Genomic DNA, 20,261 nt, shown 5'->3' with positions numbered 1-20,261 from the left:
TGCACCGGTTTCCTCCCATGTTCCTAAAACATGCATGGCAGGCTGATTGAACACACTAAATTGTCCCTAGGTGTGAGTGTGAGCACGCATGGTTGATCGTCTCTGTGTGCCCTGCGATTGGCTGGCAACCGGTTCAGGGTGTCCCCCGCCTACTGCCCGAAGACGGCTGGGATAGGCTCCAGCACCCCCGCGACCCCAGTGAGGATTAAGCGGTTTGGAAAATGGATGGATGGATGTTGTAGGCTATTTGCAAACTGTAGAATCACCCACCCGAACGACTGTCGCTCCTTGCTACGTTAGTGCGGGAGGGTGTGAATAACTTTTTCACAGCCAATAGAGGGTGTCATTTAACTGGCTTGTCTTGGGTTTCATTCAGATTAAACCAAGTAAATGTTTGCTTGATTGCAGATATTTTAGGGCGGCATATGTTTATTTGTACATTTTGAATTATTTGTAATAATATTGGGAGCTATGACTAATTCACTGGTTGTTGTTCATGTCAATCAGCACCTAAAGCCAGTGACTGGTTGGTGATGTCATCTTTAGTCAGTTTTACTGACTAAACATTTAGTGCATGCCCGTCAGTAGCGACGACGCAACCAATAACGGGTCCTGCAAGGATGAGCTCACTTAACACCGAATCAAACTGTAACCCCCCCCACACCCCCCTCAGCGCACGGCAGCACAGCGAGGAAGCACTTTAACATTTCAGTGATGGGCTGGGGCCATTTCATCATGTCAAAAAGCTGTTGCAGCAGCAGCAGCAACGACCACTCCAATAAGCTCTCAAACTGTCACATCCGTCGCCACACTTAACCGTTCTTGCTCTCAATAATCCCCCCCCCCCTCTCTCTCCCCCCACTCTTCTCTCTCTCTGGTTCGCTCTCACCCCTGCAAGTTTCAACTCGTCCTGAGCCCTCCTCCTGCTCCTCCTCAGGGATGTCTGACCCGGGCGCGTGCTGACAGGTGCGAAGCAAAATGTTACATCAGCGCGAGAAGGAGCGCCAATGGGGGGGGGGGGGGGGGGGGGGGGGCTCGGCTGAGCGGCGGATGAGCTGGGTGGTCACGCAGCTTCTGTGATAAATAGATTAGGTCCTTCACTCTGCTGCACAGAGCCAACAAAGACTCCGGCACAGTGCATCCTCCGGGGATGGAGATAATAGCAAACCTAAGAGCTCAGTTGGGGGGGGGGGGGGGGGGGGCAGAGAGAGGACGGTGTGTGTGTGGGGGGAGGGCGGGAGTCACTGGGATGGAACCGTGCTGCCACATTAGGAGCCATGGTACCATTCATCATCAAGCCCAATTACGGGCCGGGTGCTGGGCTCCCTGGTTGGAGAACAGATACGCAGCTCAATGAAGTCATCGCTCAGTCTGCGGTGTTAATGCTGGAGCAAATAGCAAACTACAGCGTGCTCTTGCTTAAGCGCGGCAGTGAAACATGGTTAGGGGAGCGCTAATAGAATAAAGCAGCGCTAATGGAGTCATATTGCCGCTGGTTGGAGCATCCTGGATGTACAGCGGAACCCCTGAGTATCGACTTACAGCTTTGAAAATAACGGATGGCCGGGCCTAATAATTGACATGTAGCGTGGCCAAGGATGTGTGATGATGTGAGCGACCAACGTCTGGTGCTCTGGGTGTGATGATGGACAAATGAAGACAGAGTGACATCACTGACCGTTGCTGGATATGCATGTGGAGACTGACAGGCAGACTGATGAATGACGAGTGAGTGACAAATGACCAATCACTGGTGCTGGGTGGAACGAGTACAGTCTGACAGCCACAGATTTTTTTTTTTTTTTAGGCTAGTACCAATATTTGGTGGGATAAAATTCCGACAACCGATTAATCGGTTGATTAGTGCAAGAATAATATATATATTCTGAATAAAAGAACTTCCTTTTGGCCCCCTTAATAAGGGCAGACAAAAACTTTACAATAGAGAGAAAACTCGGCAAAAATGTCCATTTTCACTGGTCAACAAATTTTTACGACATTTTTTGGAGAGCTGCAGGTAAACTTTTCTAGATTTTTATTTTCCTGCGCTGATTCGGGATCTGTTTTTTTTTTCTTCAAGCACATCAAGATTTTATAATACCAATAATATGCAATATAGTTCAGCAACAGGTGGATTTTTTTCTGAAATGTCATAGCTTTTTCTTTTGGTGTAATATGTTAATATGTACTTTTTTTTGTCAAAAAATTAAAAGAACAAACAGGCTGATGAAATCGCAATCACAAGTCCATTACCGTTAATGGTGAAGATCAGAAGTTTCTCTAAATTCTTACAAGCACTGCTTGCATGAGTCACCATTCAAATAACACACTGCTTCCTTCAGCCTCATCTTCATGCACGGTAGCTGCTTATCGGGTTTTATCCTCCCACCCTTCCCCTACCCCTGCTATCGTCCCTCACGGCTCCCCTCCAGCCGAACACGACGGCGATGCCGTTTAATGCGATGCACCCGAGTTCGCGGGCAGACGGAGGGTCAAGCTGTCACGACAGCGGAGGATAGATTGAAGCTCGGGAAAAGCTGCGGATAAGAAAGAAAATGTAAAGGCATTGCTGATGGAGGACGTGCATGGGTAGTGCCAAAAAAAAAAAAAAAGGACAAAGACGCTTAGGCAGCCCGTTCAGACATCAACCTTATTTGTAAACAAAGACACTTGTGGGTGGCAGAACACTAAGTGGTGACAGTTGACGTGAACTGAAACGAGTGACAAAGACTTCTTTGGTGGTGTGGCGCTAGCTATACACCATAAGGTTTTTGAGTTTTCTTAATTAAGATAGCAAGCGGAACTTGTGGGTACTGAGGATGGATCGAGTGGATGGCGTAAATAGTTGCGAAATGTGGAAGGAAGCGCGAGCACCCGGTGAGCGTGCAAAACGGGAAGACCAGAGCTAAGATTCAAAGTCAAAATCTCTCACGCTAAGCTCACCCCGTGCTGGAGCTCTTGCAATGATGTTTATTGTGTCTGTTTTTAGGGGATTTGAATCCAGATTCAAAAGGGGACATCGGAAGGAAAATTGAATTTTTGATACAAATAGCTGGGTCTCTGGAGTGCTTGCCCACCCATCAAATATGAAATGAAACAACCGGGTAAATCTCTTGTTAACCGCTTATTTAGCAAAATGTGCCTACGAGTACACGTTTGTTGATTTACAAGTTTCTCTCTCTTCCCATGAATTGGCAGCTGGGCGAAACCCCGTGAGAGTTAAAAAAAAAAAAAAAAAGCCGAGTACATAAAATGAGGCTTCAAAATCAGGTAAAGTCAAGTTCTTCTCACTGCTCTCAGCTGCTGTGGGCGTGTCTGCTGAACGCGTTGAAACCACGCCCCGCTCAACCGCCAACAGTCAATCAGATGCCGTTGATATGGCGTTTGAATTGTGCTTCGTAAGCGTGTCTCTTCGTAGGTGCCATTTTCGGGTTGTTGATTTGCACAATGCGCTTGCTATATAAGCTATATCCACCTACTGGGATTCAAGCCCGCCCTTCCCACTTAAACGTCCGGAGGCTGTCGTCAGTTCCGTCCGCCTTTCCTGTATGCAAGCAGCGCATCTAAGTCACACAACAGCATTCGCCGATTTTGGAACTCTGCGCATGCATCATGCGACCCCCGCCTTATTAGGCACCCCGTTCATTTTGGGGAAAATGTCACACTTTTATGCTCGTGAAAATACAGCTCAAATCCATCTCTGAAATCACTTTACAGGGATTTAACTTTGGAAAAGCAAATCCAAGACTTTTTAAAGGATCGACGGGCACTATGCTTCAAAACGAAAAGCAATTTGAAGCTGCTTTTAATAATCCCATTTCATCGATTAGAAGTGCGTCTGCCTTATTTGAAATTACAAATCAAGCTGAGTTAATAACATTTTAGCCATGAATTCTTTTATTCCATACCAAGAAAAGATAAATTTGGCATTTCCAATCGCCCCAGGTACAGATCGTTATCAGATCTTTGCGGTTCCGAAAAACACAAATATAGATTAATCCTGTCAGAGATGCAGTAATTATTCCTTTGTGCTCACGCTCAGCGTGAAAATACGGTGAGCTGTGAAAAGGGAGTTTTCAAAGGCCTGGCGCTGGCTCCTTTTTTTTTTTTTGTTCCATATCTTAAAAATCCACAGGCGCATTGAAGTCGAACAGAAGCGAATGATCCCGGAGAGGTGGTCGGATTACAAGTTCCTCAGAAGTCTCTCTCATCTGGAGCGTGGCGCAATCCTGCGAGGTTTCGGTTTCTCGGCCTGCCAGCGCGCTGGCGTGCCAAACGCGCCGCCTTGATTTACTTGGCGGCTGTCTCAAGGTGACTTTGGCATCTTTTAAAAAGAAACGGCGGCCAATAAATTAGGCTGACATCCGCCGGTTGTTGTGAGCACGCCCTCGTATCGGCGCATTCGGAAAGGGTTCAGGAATTTTGGGGGGGGGGGGGGGGGAGGATTTATATCAGCTAAGAAAACAAAATATCCTTCCATGTTATCAAGGACATTCAAACTGGACACAAATGCTCCGGAAAATTGAAATGAATAATTAATCTAGTTCAATATTTTAGAAAGCAAAAGTACAAGCTTGGCAGGGACAAGAAGAAGCCCACAAGCTAAACCTGTTCACATTCAAGAGTATGGGGTCTCTCAGAGTACCAAAAATGGATGTACAGTATTATTTTTTTGACAGCAGTGATATGCAAATGTCAAAACTGTGCAAAGAAAAAAAAGTATTGGTTTGTCGACATCTTGGCGCCTAAAAAATTATGTTCAAGTAGATTGCAGAACTTCATTTGCACAAATGTTATACTTGGCTTATTTGTAAAGATTTTGAATCATTTCCAATGAGAGGTATAATGCATTTTCCCACACGTTCCTTAACATGTCTGTGACATACTGTATTTTTGTTAAAATGCTGCAAGACTCAAGAATTACACCGCATTCTGTGTTTTGACCTTCGCTGGAATCAAACAGAAGTGCTTATGTTGCGGGGCTGCTTTGCGATATCCAGCACTGGATGTCTAAAATTGGTAACAATGAAATCTCCGGAGTATCGAGGCATGAAGGTGTCAGAAAGCTTAAAACAAGGCGAGGTTTTGGACGGGGTTGGGTTGTGGGGCTGCTTTGCAATTTTTAGCACAAAACATTCTGGAGCAGCTGCTCATTATCAGAAAGCTTGGCCTCAGTTTCAGGCCAAGACCTCAAAACCGTCATAAAGCAAGGACTCCCTTATTTTTGTACCTGGAGTAGTTGAAGAGGCGGCTGCCCCAGACGTTGTGCTCCCCGCGGGGAGGTGAGTGGAAGAAGCATGAGTCAGAGCCGTCAAACTCGTTGAGGCCGTCCTCCGTGTTTTTGGACGCGTGGCTGTGGACCACATCCAGCAGCACCACGATGCCCATCGAGTGCGCCGTGTCGATCAGCTGCTTCAGCTCATCCGGATTGCCGTAGCGACTGAGTAGGACACCAAACGCGGAGTTTAATTACGTTTGAAGATTCTGACCAGCTGTTTCTTTCAAACCTACTACTGTTGAAGTTCCCTTAAAACTGCTCGCGTGAGATGCGCAGCCATTGTTTTTCCTTTTCACGGTCGATCATGCATTCTTCCAAATGCTTAAATTCTGATCAGTTGTCAATCAAGCAGGACAATTTAGTTATCGACTGTTCAGCCCTTGCTAGCGTCCTACTTTAATGACCAACTTGAATTGCCACAACGCCGTCAGCGCGGAGAGGCTCGGTACATATTTTCCGTCCTCGCGGTTATCGTCCCATCGGCCTCCTTGTGAAGCGGCACGCATCCCACCAGCATTAGCCGCTTCCCGGTATTCAAGCGTTCCGGTTTTAAATGACACTGAGAGATCAATCATGGGTGAAATTACACTATATACCTTACACTCGGGGGTTTAGGCTATACTCCAAAAGGCGAGGGAAGAGGCGGCGGAGATGGGATGGGGGTGGAGGATCTCTGACAGAAGATAAACACTCAGACTAGTCGAGCTTTATCAGAGCCCCGCTCTCTGGATTAACTGGAAATGTGTTTACAGAGAGATTACTGCCGGGGTCAGGCGCGCTCACCTTGATCGGACGGCAGGCAGGAAATTGCTCACGGTGTTTTGTCTCGCCGGCTTGCGTTGCCGAACGGCGCGACCCGACAAATATTTGGAGTCAAGACGCAAATTGCACGGAGACTTCGGGATGGTCATTAAACCGACATTACTCAATCGAGACGCAATGCTAGGAGAACGATCGTTCGAATTGATTTTTACGGACATTGAGTATTGGATATCCGCAGTCGCGACGTTCCACAAAAGAGGCACAATGAAGCAGACAACGGTCAATAGTGAAAAAAAAAAAAAAAAAAAAAAGATACTTTGAAACTGATAAATATGTACAAAGCGTCAAGAGTGAGACCGAGACGCGGGGCCGCGTTTACTTCAGTAATCAATACCGGAGTTAGCCCTCACCTAAGAACGGTTTCATACCTGGAAGCTGCAAAGAAGCTGGTGACCTGATAGCCGAAGCTTGCGTAGTAGGCGTGCTCCATGATGGCCATCATTTGAATGCAGTTGTAACCTGGAAACGGCACATACGCTCGAGATGGATCACCCGCTTCAGATTTGTTCATGCTTTGACGCGATCTCGCCGTCTCTGTTGGTTGTTTGTTTGTTTGTTTTGCAGGTAAAAGTTTTCAGCGCGATTCAGTGAGGAGTGCAACATCTCCGGCTGCTCGCGTCGCCTCATTTCCTGCCATCACCGCAGGCCTTGTTGTCGTCTCTCTGGGGTGATTTGTAGGATGTCAGCGGACACGCCGAACCGACAATGGTGCCCAGAACGCATCCATGATATTTTCAATATTCATCCTTTTTTTTTTTTTTTAAGCATTGGCATCATGTGTTTCAGTTGGCCAAAAGTGGTCACAAATTTGATGTATATGTACAGGTATATATAATTTAAAGAGCTCAAGTTAAAACATACAAAATCAGACAAAAATGCTCACCTGTGGGATGTTTCATTCTAATTGCATTAATACAACAAAAATAGTTAAAAAAAAAAAATAAAAAAGTGACAATCGTCTGGAGAGCCAGGCGAGGCCGTCGACTCGTTTCTGCCACACTACTAAAAGTCATGCGTTCACGAATGACATCTCTCAGCATGCTCCTACGAGAGTTAAAGATGACTCGAGGCTTTCGAGCGCTCCGTAGGGAAGCCCTGCGATTGTTTTGCCACTGCCCGCATGGCACCCATCATCGCTTCACATTGGAGAGGAATCAAAGAAACGTCTTTTGGGGGAGTGTGTCAGCATTCCTATATCAACTCTTAAAAGACGACGGAGATTCACCTTCTGGCGCACTACGATTGGGAATTCCCTGAGCTGCAGCGAGTAGACAGTTTGACAGGAGTCATGCTGCGGGGAAAGCATTTATCAGATGGCTCCTGTGCATTATCACAACAGGAGACAAATAATGCATTTGTTTCACAACTTGAAACACTTCCCAGGTGTCCTCATAACATGTCTGTGACACCCTTTCGTCAAAATGCCCCACAGATAAAGAATTACAGCATTACAGTACAAGCATGGGTTGCATTTTCACTCTTAGGAGGCAGCACTTCTTCACAGAGTCACCGAATGACACTTCTGATCCATAAATGGCCCACCAAATACATTGAAACATCACCTATCCGCAGTAGTAGCAAAATCCTGAAATCTGTTAACCGGCGTCAAGGTAGCATGTTAAAGGGATTACATTTCGATCTTTGTATGTCGCGGAGGAGCAAAGTTAGCCTGGGTTGTTAGTGGAAGGTTTGGAAGCTACCCATATTTTCAGGGCAATTGTTTTCGTCTCATCTTCAGGATATTAATTCTTCAGGGTAATGTAAGATGAGTTTGAAGTGATAGTAAAGATTTTGTGGATCATAAAATGTGGCTTATCTACTATTCAAACAACTAAAACAGACAATTCCTCCCAAAATTAAGGGGTTGGAATTATTGTTACCGTGTTTTGCATTTGGCAGTAGGGCAGAGAAACTACTAATATGGTATGATGAGAATTTGCCGGATTGTGCAAAATTCAAAACAAAGGTGAAAAAGAAATTGGACTCAACAAACTTAATAAGATTATGGTTGAGTGGGACAAATAAAACTGATTTGTTTGTAGCATGACCCCGTTTAATTATACAAGGAGACGTCCCAAATGGCCACGAGGGAGAAAAATGTTGGTGAATGTTTTTTTCAGTCCAGACGGCACTGCAGGCCAACGAGAAATTGTGAGATTTCTTGGAGGCCACTGTCATTGAAAATTCTTATTCCATCTCGCTTTGGGTAAGGCCACAAAAAGTTTTTTTATTTATTTTTATTTTTTTAATATCTCCAACAGAGACACCGCGGTTAATGAATAAATGAAGGGGCAGAGGAGTTAATAAGCAGTCATGCTTCACGTCAAGCGCCACGTCTTACCCAGCTCCTTTATACGAGGCAGCACGTTGATCGTGAAGTTGCCGTATGATGCAATCTTCCCCTCAGGTGACGCGATGCCCACATGGGCCTCGTAGATCCTCAGGTGCGTGGGTTTCATGGGCCGCGGGTGGATGTGCTGGAAAGGAAAGTGAATATGGAGCAAAAACATCCTCCCAGAGCTGTGAAAAAAAAAATCTGAAGACAAAGGATGCTGTGGTGTGAATCACAGTATCTGTTGTCCCACAGGAGATTTGTTTGGCACCAACATCCTGACGGCTACACTGAAAAATTTGAACCCACGAGTTGAAGCGCATGATTTAGCCACTTGAACATTCCATCCACTGATAAAGCTCTCTCTCTGGGATAGTTAAAAGAGAAAGTGAAGCTATAAGGAGTGATAAACTGGCCCTCACAACGACTTGTTCACGGCGACTCCTCGAAACTTCAACGCCATGTTCCTCCCACAATAAAAAACTGAGCCAAAAAAAAAAGACTTGTAATTTCGTGATCGCTTGGGCACATTTTTCCCAAGCAGGATATCAAAGTAGCAGCCCTGGAAATCATCCAAAATGGCTGCTTCAAACCAAAATTTGAGGCTCAAAATAAGTGATTTGATATCGCAGTTTGCTTGTCAAAATGAGTATTTTGCAGCTCATTAAAACACACTGAATAGCGAAACTGAGAATCAAACGATGGAAGAGGAAGAACCGTCGAGACTGTGCCATAATAGCTTCGCTGGGCTCACGTTGCCTTGCCACAGATAGTTCGAGGTCGAGGGAAGCTCCGTGCTACTCACTACGCAGCAGCTCGCTAACAACCGCTTCTGCTGGCTACGAGCGCACCTAAAGATCTTGTGGAGTCGCTCCCGAGTCAGTAATCATTGCTGCTTGCGTGGTGGTGAATGACCTACATATGTGACAAGTATCATACTCGCGAAGGGATGACAAGAAAAGATGGAAAAGTCACGCTAAATGCTACACTAACATACGATTGACACAGCTCGTGTATTTACCACTGCTAATAAGTACTTTACTACATTGGAAGAATCATAAACAGCGAATCCAAGATGGCCTTTGCACTCATTTTGACTGCTTCCCAAGAAGAAGCCAAACAGTAACCGCTTACAATGTAAGGTTGTGGGGGGTCCCAGTGAATCCAGTCATAGATGATCGATTTCTCCTGCTGGGTCACATATTTGGCCCACGGCGAGATCCGGTAGAGCCGCTCACCAGTCTTGGTGTGAACCACCACCTGGTCGAAGAAGACAATCAATTAATTATGAGCGATGAGCAGTCCAAGCAGCAGAGGACAGTCATTCTCGACACAAAAGTAGGGCGCACAGAGAGGGTTGCGTCGTGTTGAAAAGAACAAGAAATAAATGCAGTCATCCCTTGTTTTTCGCGGTTAATTGGAACCGGACTACAAAGCCTCCGAGTCACGTCAGCTCTTTGTTCGGCATGCAGGGAAACCTTCTTTCTCCTGGCTTTTTTTTTTTTCGGTACAAAACGTGACACTTTGTCGGCATCAAGAGCTTAAATCATTGAGACGAAACATTTATTCCATGACAGAGACAGTCACGATTGCTCTATTGGTTTATTAGTGCGGCAACATGAGAAAGGCTCGTTTTGCATATTGATTTGAAGATCGGCTGCGGTCAATCTCTATTTAACCCTTATTGTGTTGTGAAAACCTGCCCGAAATGATTTTTTTTTTTTTAAATAATAACAGAGCAATTTGGCAAGGCACTATGTTTAGTAGCTTCCTCCTATGATCCCAGCATTATGTTGAGTTTTGTTGCCGAAGCCAAGTTTCTACCGGGCGGTACAACTCAATTAGACTCCCTGGGGTATGGTGGAGAATGGTAAAAGCTGAAGTGGCTTCAATTGCTTCAGAGCTTTAAGGGTTTTAAAAATATAAATGGAACCATGAGAGTCGAGGAAAAGAAAGCTGTCAATTCTGCAATCTTACGCGCAGTATGTGCTCCGTCCCCCGCAGATCCCGGCTAATTCTGGCTGCTTATGTGCAGTAATGACCAGTGCCACCTGCCCGAGTGCTGCTGGCCTGAACCCCCCCCGGGCTCGTCTTCATTACAGCCGGCCGCCTGGGTGTGCAAGTACCCTCGGCTGGCGTCCTTCAGAACTTCAGAACAGGATTAGGAAAAATAGATGCACTCAGGTGGTCCTTCAAAACAAAATGGCCGGAATCGGGACGGTGAAAAAGAAAAATCACGTGAAAAACAAGCAGCAGCCAGGCAGTGCGCCGCATGCAAGGTGTGAAGTGCTTGATTACTTCAAAAACACTTCCCTGCCAGGCGTCATCAAGAGCAAGTGCTGCGGCCACAATGTTTGTTTGTGGAGACAAATTGGAGCCCAGAACAAAGGGGACGGAGGGCTCTACATTAGAGGGACTGGCGCTCGGCTTCGGCGAGGGAACTGATTTGAAAGTGCGAGCTGGCGGCGCTGCGGCCATTGACGGGCAGCAGGGGGTGCGCAGGGGGCGGGCACGTGCCAGCGCTTCCATCTGCTTCTTATCATCCCAAGACTGACCTCCGTTGACAATGGGAGCGAGGTGGCCTGTTCGGTGTGGCGGGTGGGGGGGGGGGGGGGTTCTGGTGATGACCCGGTTCCAAGGACACGAGCACCGTGTCACCTTGGCATCTCATTTTGGGATTAAAGCGTTTCTCCTCAATATTGCTGCCCACAAGATAATGAATTTCTTCTTCCTTTTTTTTTTTTTAAATACAATATCTTTTTTGATTTTTCAGATATTTCATAAAAGACAATGACAATAAACAGAGAATTGAAAAAGACAGAAACAAAGCCTGGCATTCCACATTGTATTGTAATGAAATAGGTGGTCATGCATCCCACTGTTTAATAAAGTCGAGTAAAGTTTTCCACATTTCTTCTGATTCTGCACTCCCTCTAATAACATAAATCAGATTTTTTTCAGTGCTTATTTTCTTTATCCACTGAATCATTGGTGATACATCCATTTTTTTTTTTCCAGAATGGTGCAATCAAACTCCTGGCCTGCAGCGTTCCAAAGTTAATCAACCTTTCCAAGTCTTCTGGGTAGATCTGCAGTTCTAAAATTTCTGCTTCGGTGAGGCATATCAATTCCAATAATATTTGACATAAACTGTTCTTCATCTACTGCTAAGCAGCTCGCTCATCAATGCCCCAACTTGCCCACGGTCCACTCCATTGAAAAAGCTGAGCATCAGCAGTTGTTTTTCACCTTCAGGCTGAAGAAACACCGAAAAATCCCAGCTGTGTTAGAAAGGCGATGACTAGCGCAGATAAACGGTTTTCATTTCGGACATAAACAATTTTAAGTCATACTTTATTGGATTTTTGGGGGGAGGGATGCTTGCTGGCACCCATCGACAAAAGATGATAAAATTGTTTGGCATAAACCGCGCAGATAACCGCTGACCGTTGACGTAAGGCCAAATGAATAGTCCTGAACACAAGATATGGAAAGATAAAAGTCCCAGTGCTGTTATCTTGTACATCTGGTATGACATTCCGGCTGGATTACTGTAATGCACTTTACTTTGGAGTCAGGCAATCCTCCATGAAGCGTCTCCAGTTGGTCCAAAATGCTGCTGACTTTACTTTGGAGTCAGGCAATCCTCCATGAAGCATCTCCAGGTGGTCCAAAATGCTGCTGCTCGCCTCCTGAACTGGTACTTGTAAGAGGGAGCACATGACTCCTACTTTTGCATTCCGTCACTGGCACCTGACACATTTTAGAGTTCTTTGTAAGGTTTACCTCTCTGAGCTCTTACGCACATAATCGGCACCTCTCGACTGCGGACCAGACCCTATTGGAGGTACCGAGAACCAAGCGGAGGCTCACAGGTGATGGAGCCTTTTCCGTTGCTGGGTCCGTCTCTTTGAAATGACCTCCCGTTGCACGTTAGGCAAGCTCCTTCACTGCCCGTCTTTAGGATTCATCTTAAAACTCATTCTTAGTCTTTGGCGTTTGACTCAGAAATGAGACTTCATTTTTAGTGTGACCGTTTTTATGCTTTCTCCTGTCTTTGGTATGCATTTATTGTTTCATTGCGTGAATTATTTCTGTTCCATTGACTGGCTTAGTAGACAGCAGTTGTTTTAAAGTACTCGAGAAATATACCCGAGTTGGCAGCAATCATGGAATGGCTCGGAACTAACTGTTGCGTAAATGTGTTTAAATCATCAGGGAGTGGTAAAATATATTTTTGGGATGATGATATCATCCCTGCGCATCGTGGATTTTCACCTCGAGTTCTCAGGTCTGGAATGTATTCCCCGCCCCCTCCAACCCCCAGTGATGTTCACCGTATTTGCCGTCCTCGCGGCTTACTTGTGAGACAATGCAAAGCCGGAGGTGTGTGTTTTGCATTTAACCTTGATGAATTTTTCACAGGCGCTAAAAAACAATCATCCGCAGCCACAGTGGGCAGTGTTGTGCGCCGAACAAACACGAGTCCCGCGGGAGTGGAAATGAAAACGAGCCTCGGCGGTGCACCGTGCGCGCGCGCGCGCGCTGTCATCTCCCTCCCGCTCGCCGCGCACGCCGCCGCGCCAGCCTTTCGCACCCGGCTTACGGGGACGCGGGCGGGGGCAGGCCGTCGACGCGGCACCCGTCGAGAGCGTGAAAGTCGGCGTGAAGATGCGCTACTGCCTACCTTGAGCTTGCTGTTGTGATCCACAGCGGGAGAGCCGTCACGCTTGGGCGGGAGAATCAGCTCCCACTTGCCGTAATCTCTTTTGCTGTATGGGTGGGAGAATTTGTCCCAGCCATCTAGGTGGGGAGTCAAAAACACAAACATGAACGCTTACGATAAGAACATCAGACTCAATACGATTAGACCTGATGTCAACAAGATACAATCGAAGGACTCCTCCTGATCAATCGATCAGGGGGACAGGAAACGGTGGTTGCTCCTGAATCGTAATTCTTCAACACAGCAAGACGATTTGGACCATTGTAGTCTTCCATCTTTGTTAGGGGAAGCAAGGTTCATAAAGGCATGCTTCAAAATGTTTGGTGTGGAAGAGGTGGAGAAATGTGTGGACAATAAAACAGAATCCGTGAAAAGAAAAACGCACACATATGCATAGTACTAATTGCAAAGCGATTTGTAGCTTGTGTATTGATGACGTCAATTTGCCCCAATCACAAGCAGGTATCCCAGACTTAAAGTTTTTTTTTTTTTTTTTTTTTTTGCCTACATCGCCTAACGTGGGCTGAGCGTATAGCGTCAAAGTAATTTCATTTCATGCCACAGGTAGGAAGCAGCTGCACTTATTTTTAGCTTGGGATTTTTTTTTCTCCCCTAATGTGTCAAATGAGAGTCATGCATCACAAGTGGCATGCGCAATAAAGTCAAGTACGCAAATAGGTTAGATAAAGGGAAAAAGGAAAAAAAAAAGTGATATGAAAACAGCTAAAATGGGGCCTCGAGTGTGAGGTATCTTGTTTATCTATTTGACAGACGAGAGGCAGCTTGGTGTGACGTCGCTAATGATGATGAAAATAAATGATGTCGACAGACACGGAGACCATTAACTTGATCTGACTTTCAAAGTTGGCACGGTGGGTGAAAAGGAGGTCTGAGCGCGAAGGCAGATCCTTCGCATTTCTCATCAGCGAGCTGGCGATGATGAAATACGCAGCTGCTGAAACATTTAAAGGCAGACTCCCACCCTCTAAAGAAGGCAGTCGCACTCGTCGGTATTCAGGCTAATCCTTGCCCGATCAATATTTGCCCCATTTCCGACTCTCCCAGGTCGGGCCAGATAGCCTTGTTGCACCTGCAGCTGCCCCGTATCTTAATTTCCGCTTCCTTTGCGTTCGGTAGCGCAGCCATGTTGAATTTCTTCTTAAACGCTCAGCCGAGACGCAAGCTTGGTATGTGCAAGGAAATCTCTTGACTTTGTTGGGAACAAACTCCGACTCAATGTTTGAATTACAAGCAGGGAACAGGGAAGAATTCAACTCGTAAGTCAAGGCGCCACTGTATCGCAGGGGGAATTCGCTCTAGTCGTCCCTGGGTCATTTTCCAGCATCACATCACCTTCGAGTAGGAAATTGCCAGACTATCGTGGGGAATTCTGATGGAAGAGCTGCGTGTTCTCACCCCGAGAGCTCACTTACTGAAATCGCCGGTGAGGAAGAGGGCCTCTGCGGCGGGAGCCCATTCCTTAAAGAAGAGGCTGTTGTTGGGCTGCCGCTGCACGCCGAAGGTCCAGTAGCTTCGCGTGAACTGGTCGAAGCCGCCCTCTGCCTCTTCCAGCTGGAAAAGCTGCTTCTGGAACAGCTCATACCTGAAAAACAGCAAGGAGAGACCAGATGAAAACACAAAATGGCAAAACGGGGTTCGTCGACTGGTCGACTAGTTGACTACGTTGCACGGCGTCAAGATCGATAGCCAATCACGTTTTTGGCATCTGAATTGGCAAATTTACAGCGGGCTCTCATCTTGCCCGTCCGCTGCCATTGACGGACTAGAACGTTAAAAAATATCTGGCTGACGAGGCAACACAGCTTTCATCCATCCCGAAAGTTAAAAAGAAAAAGTTAAGTGGATGTGGCTGAGCATAGCAGTCTTGCGATCGCGACTAGTCTTAAAGTATTGATGGAAGACAGAAGAACAACTGTTTTTACTTTTGGGAAAGAATGATCCACATTCGTGGCTGTTTTGTGACATTTTCTGGACCAAACCAGGTCGTGAATCATTCTCAATTTGAATTGGTGCGTTTTTTTGCACTGTCAACTTGAAATAACATCCTCGCTTTCAATCAAGGGGAAGTACGTTAATGGGGCTAAATGGAGAGCTGGACATCGGCAGAGAGCTTGACTGATGGAAGATAAGATTCAGCCGCAGATAATGACGTTAAATCGGAACCTCGAGTCACTGCGTCAATGTCAGTCTCGCTCTGAATAACCGGCATCGTGCAGAACTTGCCGCTGTTAATAAGCAGCGCCGGAGACATCCCGCTTGCCTTTTCTCCTTGGCTCCAATTTGAACGGCGCCGCGAGCCGCGAGATGTCCTGCCGTCTCACGCAAACAGACGGGTAAATAATGAAGCGTGTCAACAGAGCAAGGCCCGGCGGGGCTGTAGCGCGCACGCGGCATCGATGCAGCTTCACGCAATCATCAACGCGGCCGCCGGCGTTGCGTTGAACTACGGCCCCCAGGGGCGGCCAGGCTCACGCCGACTGAAGCTGGCGGGGGTGGGGGGGGGGGGGGGGAGCAAAGTCCAACAGACGTGCGCAGCCCTCGGCCATGACACGCCGCTGAGATCTGAAGGGTCCGTCTGTGCGGGCAAAGGTCTTTTTCCTGATAAAGCAGCCCGATTCTTGGCACGGTGCCGCCGGGCGAGAAGGCTCAGCGTGATGCCAAAGCTGGAGATTCGACTTCCCACGTGACGCTATTTAAGACTGCCGGCCGCACAACGCCGGAGGCTTGTCGAGAGCCTCCGCTTGACAGAGAGCCTCATCGGGTAAAATCGCTAATGGGCCCTTTGTACACAACCGTAAGCGGCGGTGGGTCGGCCGTGCATTCGGTGTACACACGCCTTATAAAGCACCACAAATATTGCTCAAAAATGCAATACGGCAACAGAGAGTTCTGAATTTTGACAGAAATCATGAAGAATTTCTTTTTTTACAGATAACACATCATAGTCACCTAAGCTCGTGATCATTAAATATCCCAATGTGTGCCGATCGCTATAGAAATGTTTTGTTCGTCGAACTTGACCGGTTAGAAGATGGAAAAATGCTGACGTTATTGTGGGCCGGCTTGCTGGTCTTGTGAGGCGAACTGTAAAACTGACTGGTTTAAGAATGAGTCCCAATGCTGATGCAGTTGAAGCTGAAATCTGATCCCCCCCCCACCCCCACCCAAAAAAAAAAAAAAAAAATCTCATATCCACATGAAAGAACTGCAAGCAGCGCACCAAAGAGAACCGACGAAAAGAAGAGGATTGACTATTTGGAATAAATTAATACCATTTGTAGATCCACTATTTGAAAGTCGATTGGAAGTGGAGGTCAGCGTTTTGTGATAGCGTTTAGGCCAGCAGAGAAGATTTTGCTGGACCCGACCGCTCCGCCAATGACCACATCGGGAAATCAGAAATGGAATTTAGGAGGAAACTTGGAACGATGCCTTCGTAGAAAAAAATGCTGCTGTGGAGATGCTGTAAAATGACAAGACGAGGAGACAAAGTCACGTCATGCGTGTCTCTTTTCCTCTCCACACCAAAGCGACAGCAAGCGACTCTCTTTCAACACTTTCATGTCTCCACGTCACATTTTTTACTTGCGAGAGCAACGTATCTATCGAAAAACGATTTCCTAATCTCAATTTTGGCAAATGTGAACAAATTTCTCGTTTGCCATGAAAAAGAATCCAAATCTGTTCAACCCGTTCGATGAACAAGTTGTCGCTTGGTGAACACTTTGAGGAAAAATGTCAATTTGTCAACCCCGAAGACTAATACATTTTTGACTCATGCTGAGATATCCAATATTGGTCTAACTGTAGGGTGAGCCTAAAGGGGGAAAACAAAAAAACTATGCGGCAGAGCGATCAATCCAACTCTTTGCGGGAGAGAACAATTATTTGAGCTCCACCAGCAGGGGTTGGTGTTTGACTCACACGTCTCGGATTCGGTGAAGCCTGGCAATTCCAAGCTGGGCGTATGATGGAACTGACACTTCTCTTCTCCAACGCAAGGTTGGAGTCCGCCACGATGTGCGGTGCTGAAACTACAAAGCGGGTGGTCCCTAACCTGCCACATTGCCAAAGCGCACCCTCATGAACACGGATATTAAAAAATATAAATAACAACGTGAGCCCTGAGTGCAGATCCTGCTCCATGCGAGCAATTGCTTCTTACTGGAGACATGCAAGTCAATCACATTGTGATTTTAATTGAACGCCCAGCAGGTAAGAGTGGCTACATAGGAGCGAAATGTCATGAGAAGCTTTTTGTAATCTTTGCAAACAACAGCCAGCGTTCTTCCTGGTGGCAGTTTTGTCGTACCGGTGATAGGAAAGGGGGAAAATGTGACAACGAACGGCTAATGACCCGCAAATGAAATTCATTGAAAGATATGAAAGTGATACTGTACACGTGTCTCCATACTGGCTGTTTTTTTTTTTTTTTTTTTTTTTTTTTAAAGGCTAATGTTAAAAAGTGGTTTGCTTCTGTACGACCGTGGACGCATATTTTTTTCCTCAATTATTCTGCTTTTATTTCAGGCAAGATGTGTCATACATCCATTAAATTAACGGTGGCATCGGGCAATTCTGTATTGAGCCTACTTCGGCCCAGTAATGAAGGTAGAGTGCAGTCATTCTCAAAGAAGCATTATTAAATGACCATGGCATCATAAACAGAAGCATCACTTAGTATCCCCCCCCCCCCCCCCCCCCCGCCGCCCCCACTCTCCAAGGTATTGCAGCAAGTCAACAAGTTTAAACGACTGCACCGTCAGTGGTCACGTTGCACAAATACGAGCCCACATCCAAGCAACTCATTCAGTCTGCCATGCATAAAAAACATTGTCGACTCTATTGAATAGTAATTTGCTTTAAATGCACACTGCATGAGTGGGGCGGCCAACCAGCGCGCATTCGTGTGGACGTTTTAATGCATGTATAAAGGCAGACATAATGGTATCGCAATTACAATGGGCACGGGAGCTGAACGGAGTCATCTTACAGCACATTAGCACAAGAGAATGACAATCGTTGCATTTTGGGCCAACACGCGGCAATTTGAAGAACACTTCGGAGCAACCGAGGTACTGTGATAAAACTCGAAGGCGTACTTAACTCACATTGATTGATAGGAATACACAATTTGATGAGATTTTTTTTCCAAGATGTCATATGGCCCACACAGTACCCAATGCTTAAAAAGGTGCCCCACCACACTGGCTTAAAAAGACAATGCTAGGGAATTAACTACCCATTAATTAAATATCTAGAGTAGGGATGCAACTAATAATTATTTTAATAAACGATGAATTTGCAGAATATTTTTCCCCCGATTAATCAATGAATCGGATCGATAATGTCCACTCCTTCTGTCAGAAAGAGGACTACAAATTGACAGTGTGGAAAATGCACAAAGATAATCTGACTAAGGTTTAGTGACTGCTTTGGTCTGTTATAGGCATCAGAAAATTTGAACATTTTTTGATCAGTGTTAGTCAAGTAAAGACACAAATATGCTCATGTATTATTTTGATTCAGCACAAAAGTTGCCAATTTTAGGACGTTGGACTTGATTTCAACTTAGTATTCATGAGACGTTGACTGAGACTTAAACTACGAGACTTGACAATTTCTTTTAGAGCTGTTTTTGTGTAATACAGTACACTTGGCAGGAACTCACCAGTATGCAAAGTATTATGGAATATGGAGATCACTACATTTGGTTTGAAGTAATGTTTTCTTAAAGGCTTCAATAATACAGTTTAAAGACATTAAATATGAAATAATCATGACATTTATTGTATTATGTGGCCGGTCCACCACAACATGGAACCCTCCCCCCAAAAAGTTTAATGGTTGAATTTTACTAATCTACAGCACTTTGTTTCAGATGTGCTTGTGCTTTAGAGAGCTCTACAAATAAAGTTTACTTGAATTATGACTTGCACTGCCATCTACTATGAATTGGTCACGGAGATGGCGCTCCTTGATGACGCATGCCAACGACATGCGTTAGAACTGACAGGTTTGCGCATGCTCAGGACTACCAATTGTCAGAACAGCGCGAGTTTACGACTAATTTTCTCGTGTTTGCGTCTGGTCACGTAAATCGAGGACTGCATCTTCAAAATATTGTGGCTTGATGTCGGCGAATAGGAGCCACAATGTCATTAAAACCTTAAAATGTCACACGTGAACTGGAAGGTGTTGCAAACTTGAAGTTGTGTGGTTAGGGGGTCCAAAGGTACACATGTTAAAGCATTGACCTCAGCGCATGACATTCGGCGCCGTTTTTCTTTTCTGTGTTTGTTTTTTTTTTTTTTCTCCAAAGCGCCATTCGGGAAGCATTTACCTCCGCTTGAAGTCCTTCGCGTAGGGTTTAAGGTACGGGTCCATTTGAAGGAGAGTGTTGAACCCAGGAATGGTAATATTATCCTCCAGTTCCGCCATGGTTTCCATCCCGAGACCGAAGCAATCGATCACCGAGCTCGGCTCTTTGCCTGCCTCACTGTGTGTGCGAACAAAGAGCAGGAATGTACATCGCGGAGGCTTTTTAGTGGGGCCGGCCGTGACTGGAAGCGAACAAAGTCCGTCCTCCTATTACAGCACGCGGGTTTGTTTACCGCCGGGGGGAGCCGAGTTGAATCGAATATTGCCGAGTGCGACTGTGACGCCTGCCAAGCCGTGAGCTAACTGCCATGTCATAGATGAATAGATGGATGACTCAGACGGACCTTTTAGAGCAGGCATGTCCAGCTCCGGGCCTGGAGGGCCACTGTCCTGCCTGTTTTCCATCTCTCTGGGCTGCAACACACCTGATTCAGATGATCAGCTCATCAGCCAGCTCTGAAGCAGCATTAGAACAATCCTGATTATTTGAATCAGGTGTGTTGCTCCTGGGAGAGCTGGAAAACAGGCAGGACAGCGGCCCTTGAGGACCGACTTTGTACATCCCTGTTTTAGAGTTATCAATATTTAATAGCCTATTTAAATATAATTCACTTTTACAATGTCAAGAAATGAGAGACCCAAACGTATTATTTTCACGTGATGAATTGTTTTCAGGCAACATGGTGACCTCCAACTTTTGA

At 46.0% G+C, this 20,261-nt stretch overlaps 1 protein-coding gene across 1 annotated transcript in view; it reads right to left on the bottom strand.

Annotated features, from left to right (window-relative positions):
* The window catches only part of gbe1b (glucan (1,4-alpha-), branching enzyme 1b), a 48,754-nt gene extending 29,038 nt beyond the window's left edge, over positions 1-19,716 (bottom strand). The window contains exons 1-7 of the mRNA XM_086125264.1: positions 19,523-19,716; positions 14,592-14,761; positions 13,120-13,235; positions 9,567-9,692; positions 8,442-8,577; positions 6,469-6,559; positions 5,231-5,440 (exon numbers count right to left, since the gene is read on the bottom strand). Coding sequence (XP_085981390.1) covers positions 5,231-5,440; positions 6,469-6,559; positions 8,442-8,577; positions 9,567-9,692; positions 13,120-13,235; positions 14,592-14,761; positions 19,523-19,629 — 956 coding nt within the window. The 5' untranslated portion in view covers positions 19,630-19,716. The remainder of the gene's footprint in view (positions 1-5,230; positions 5,441-6,468; positions 6,560-8,441; positions 8,578-9,566; positions 9,693-13,119; positions 13,236-14,591; positions 14,762-19,522) is intronic.
* Between the last annotated feature and the right edge of the window lie 545 nt (positions 19,717-20,261).

Source organism: Hippocampus guttulatus, chromosome 12 (assembly GCF_054856545.1).
Source record: "Hippocampus guttulatus isolate MCC_2025c chromosome 12, RoL_Hgut_1.0, whole genome shotgun sequence".
In the NCBI taxonomy this organism is placed as follows: domain Eukaryota; kingdom Metazoa; phylum Chordata; class Actinopteri; order Syngnathiformes; family Syngnathidae; genus Hippocampus; species Hippocampus guttulatus.
This window is presented reverse-complemented; position numbering and strand designations above follow the sequence as displayed.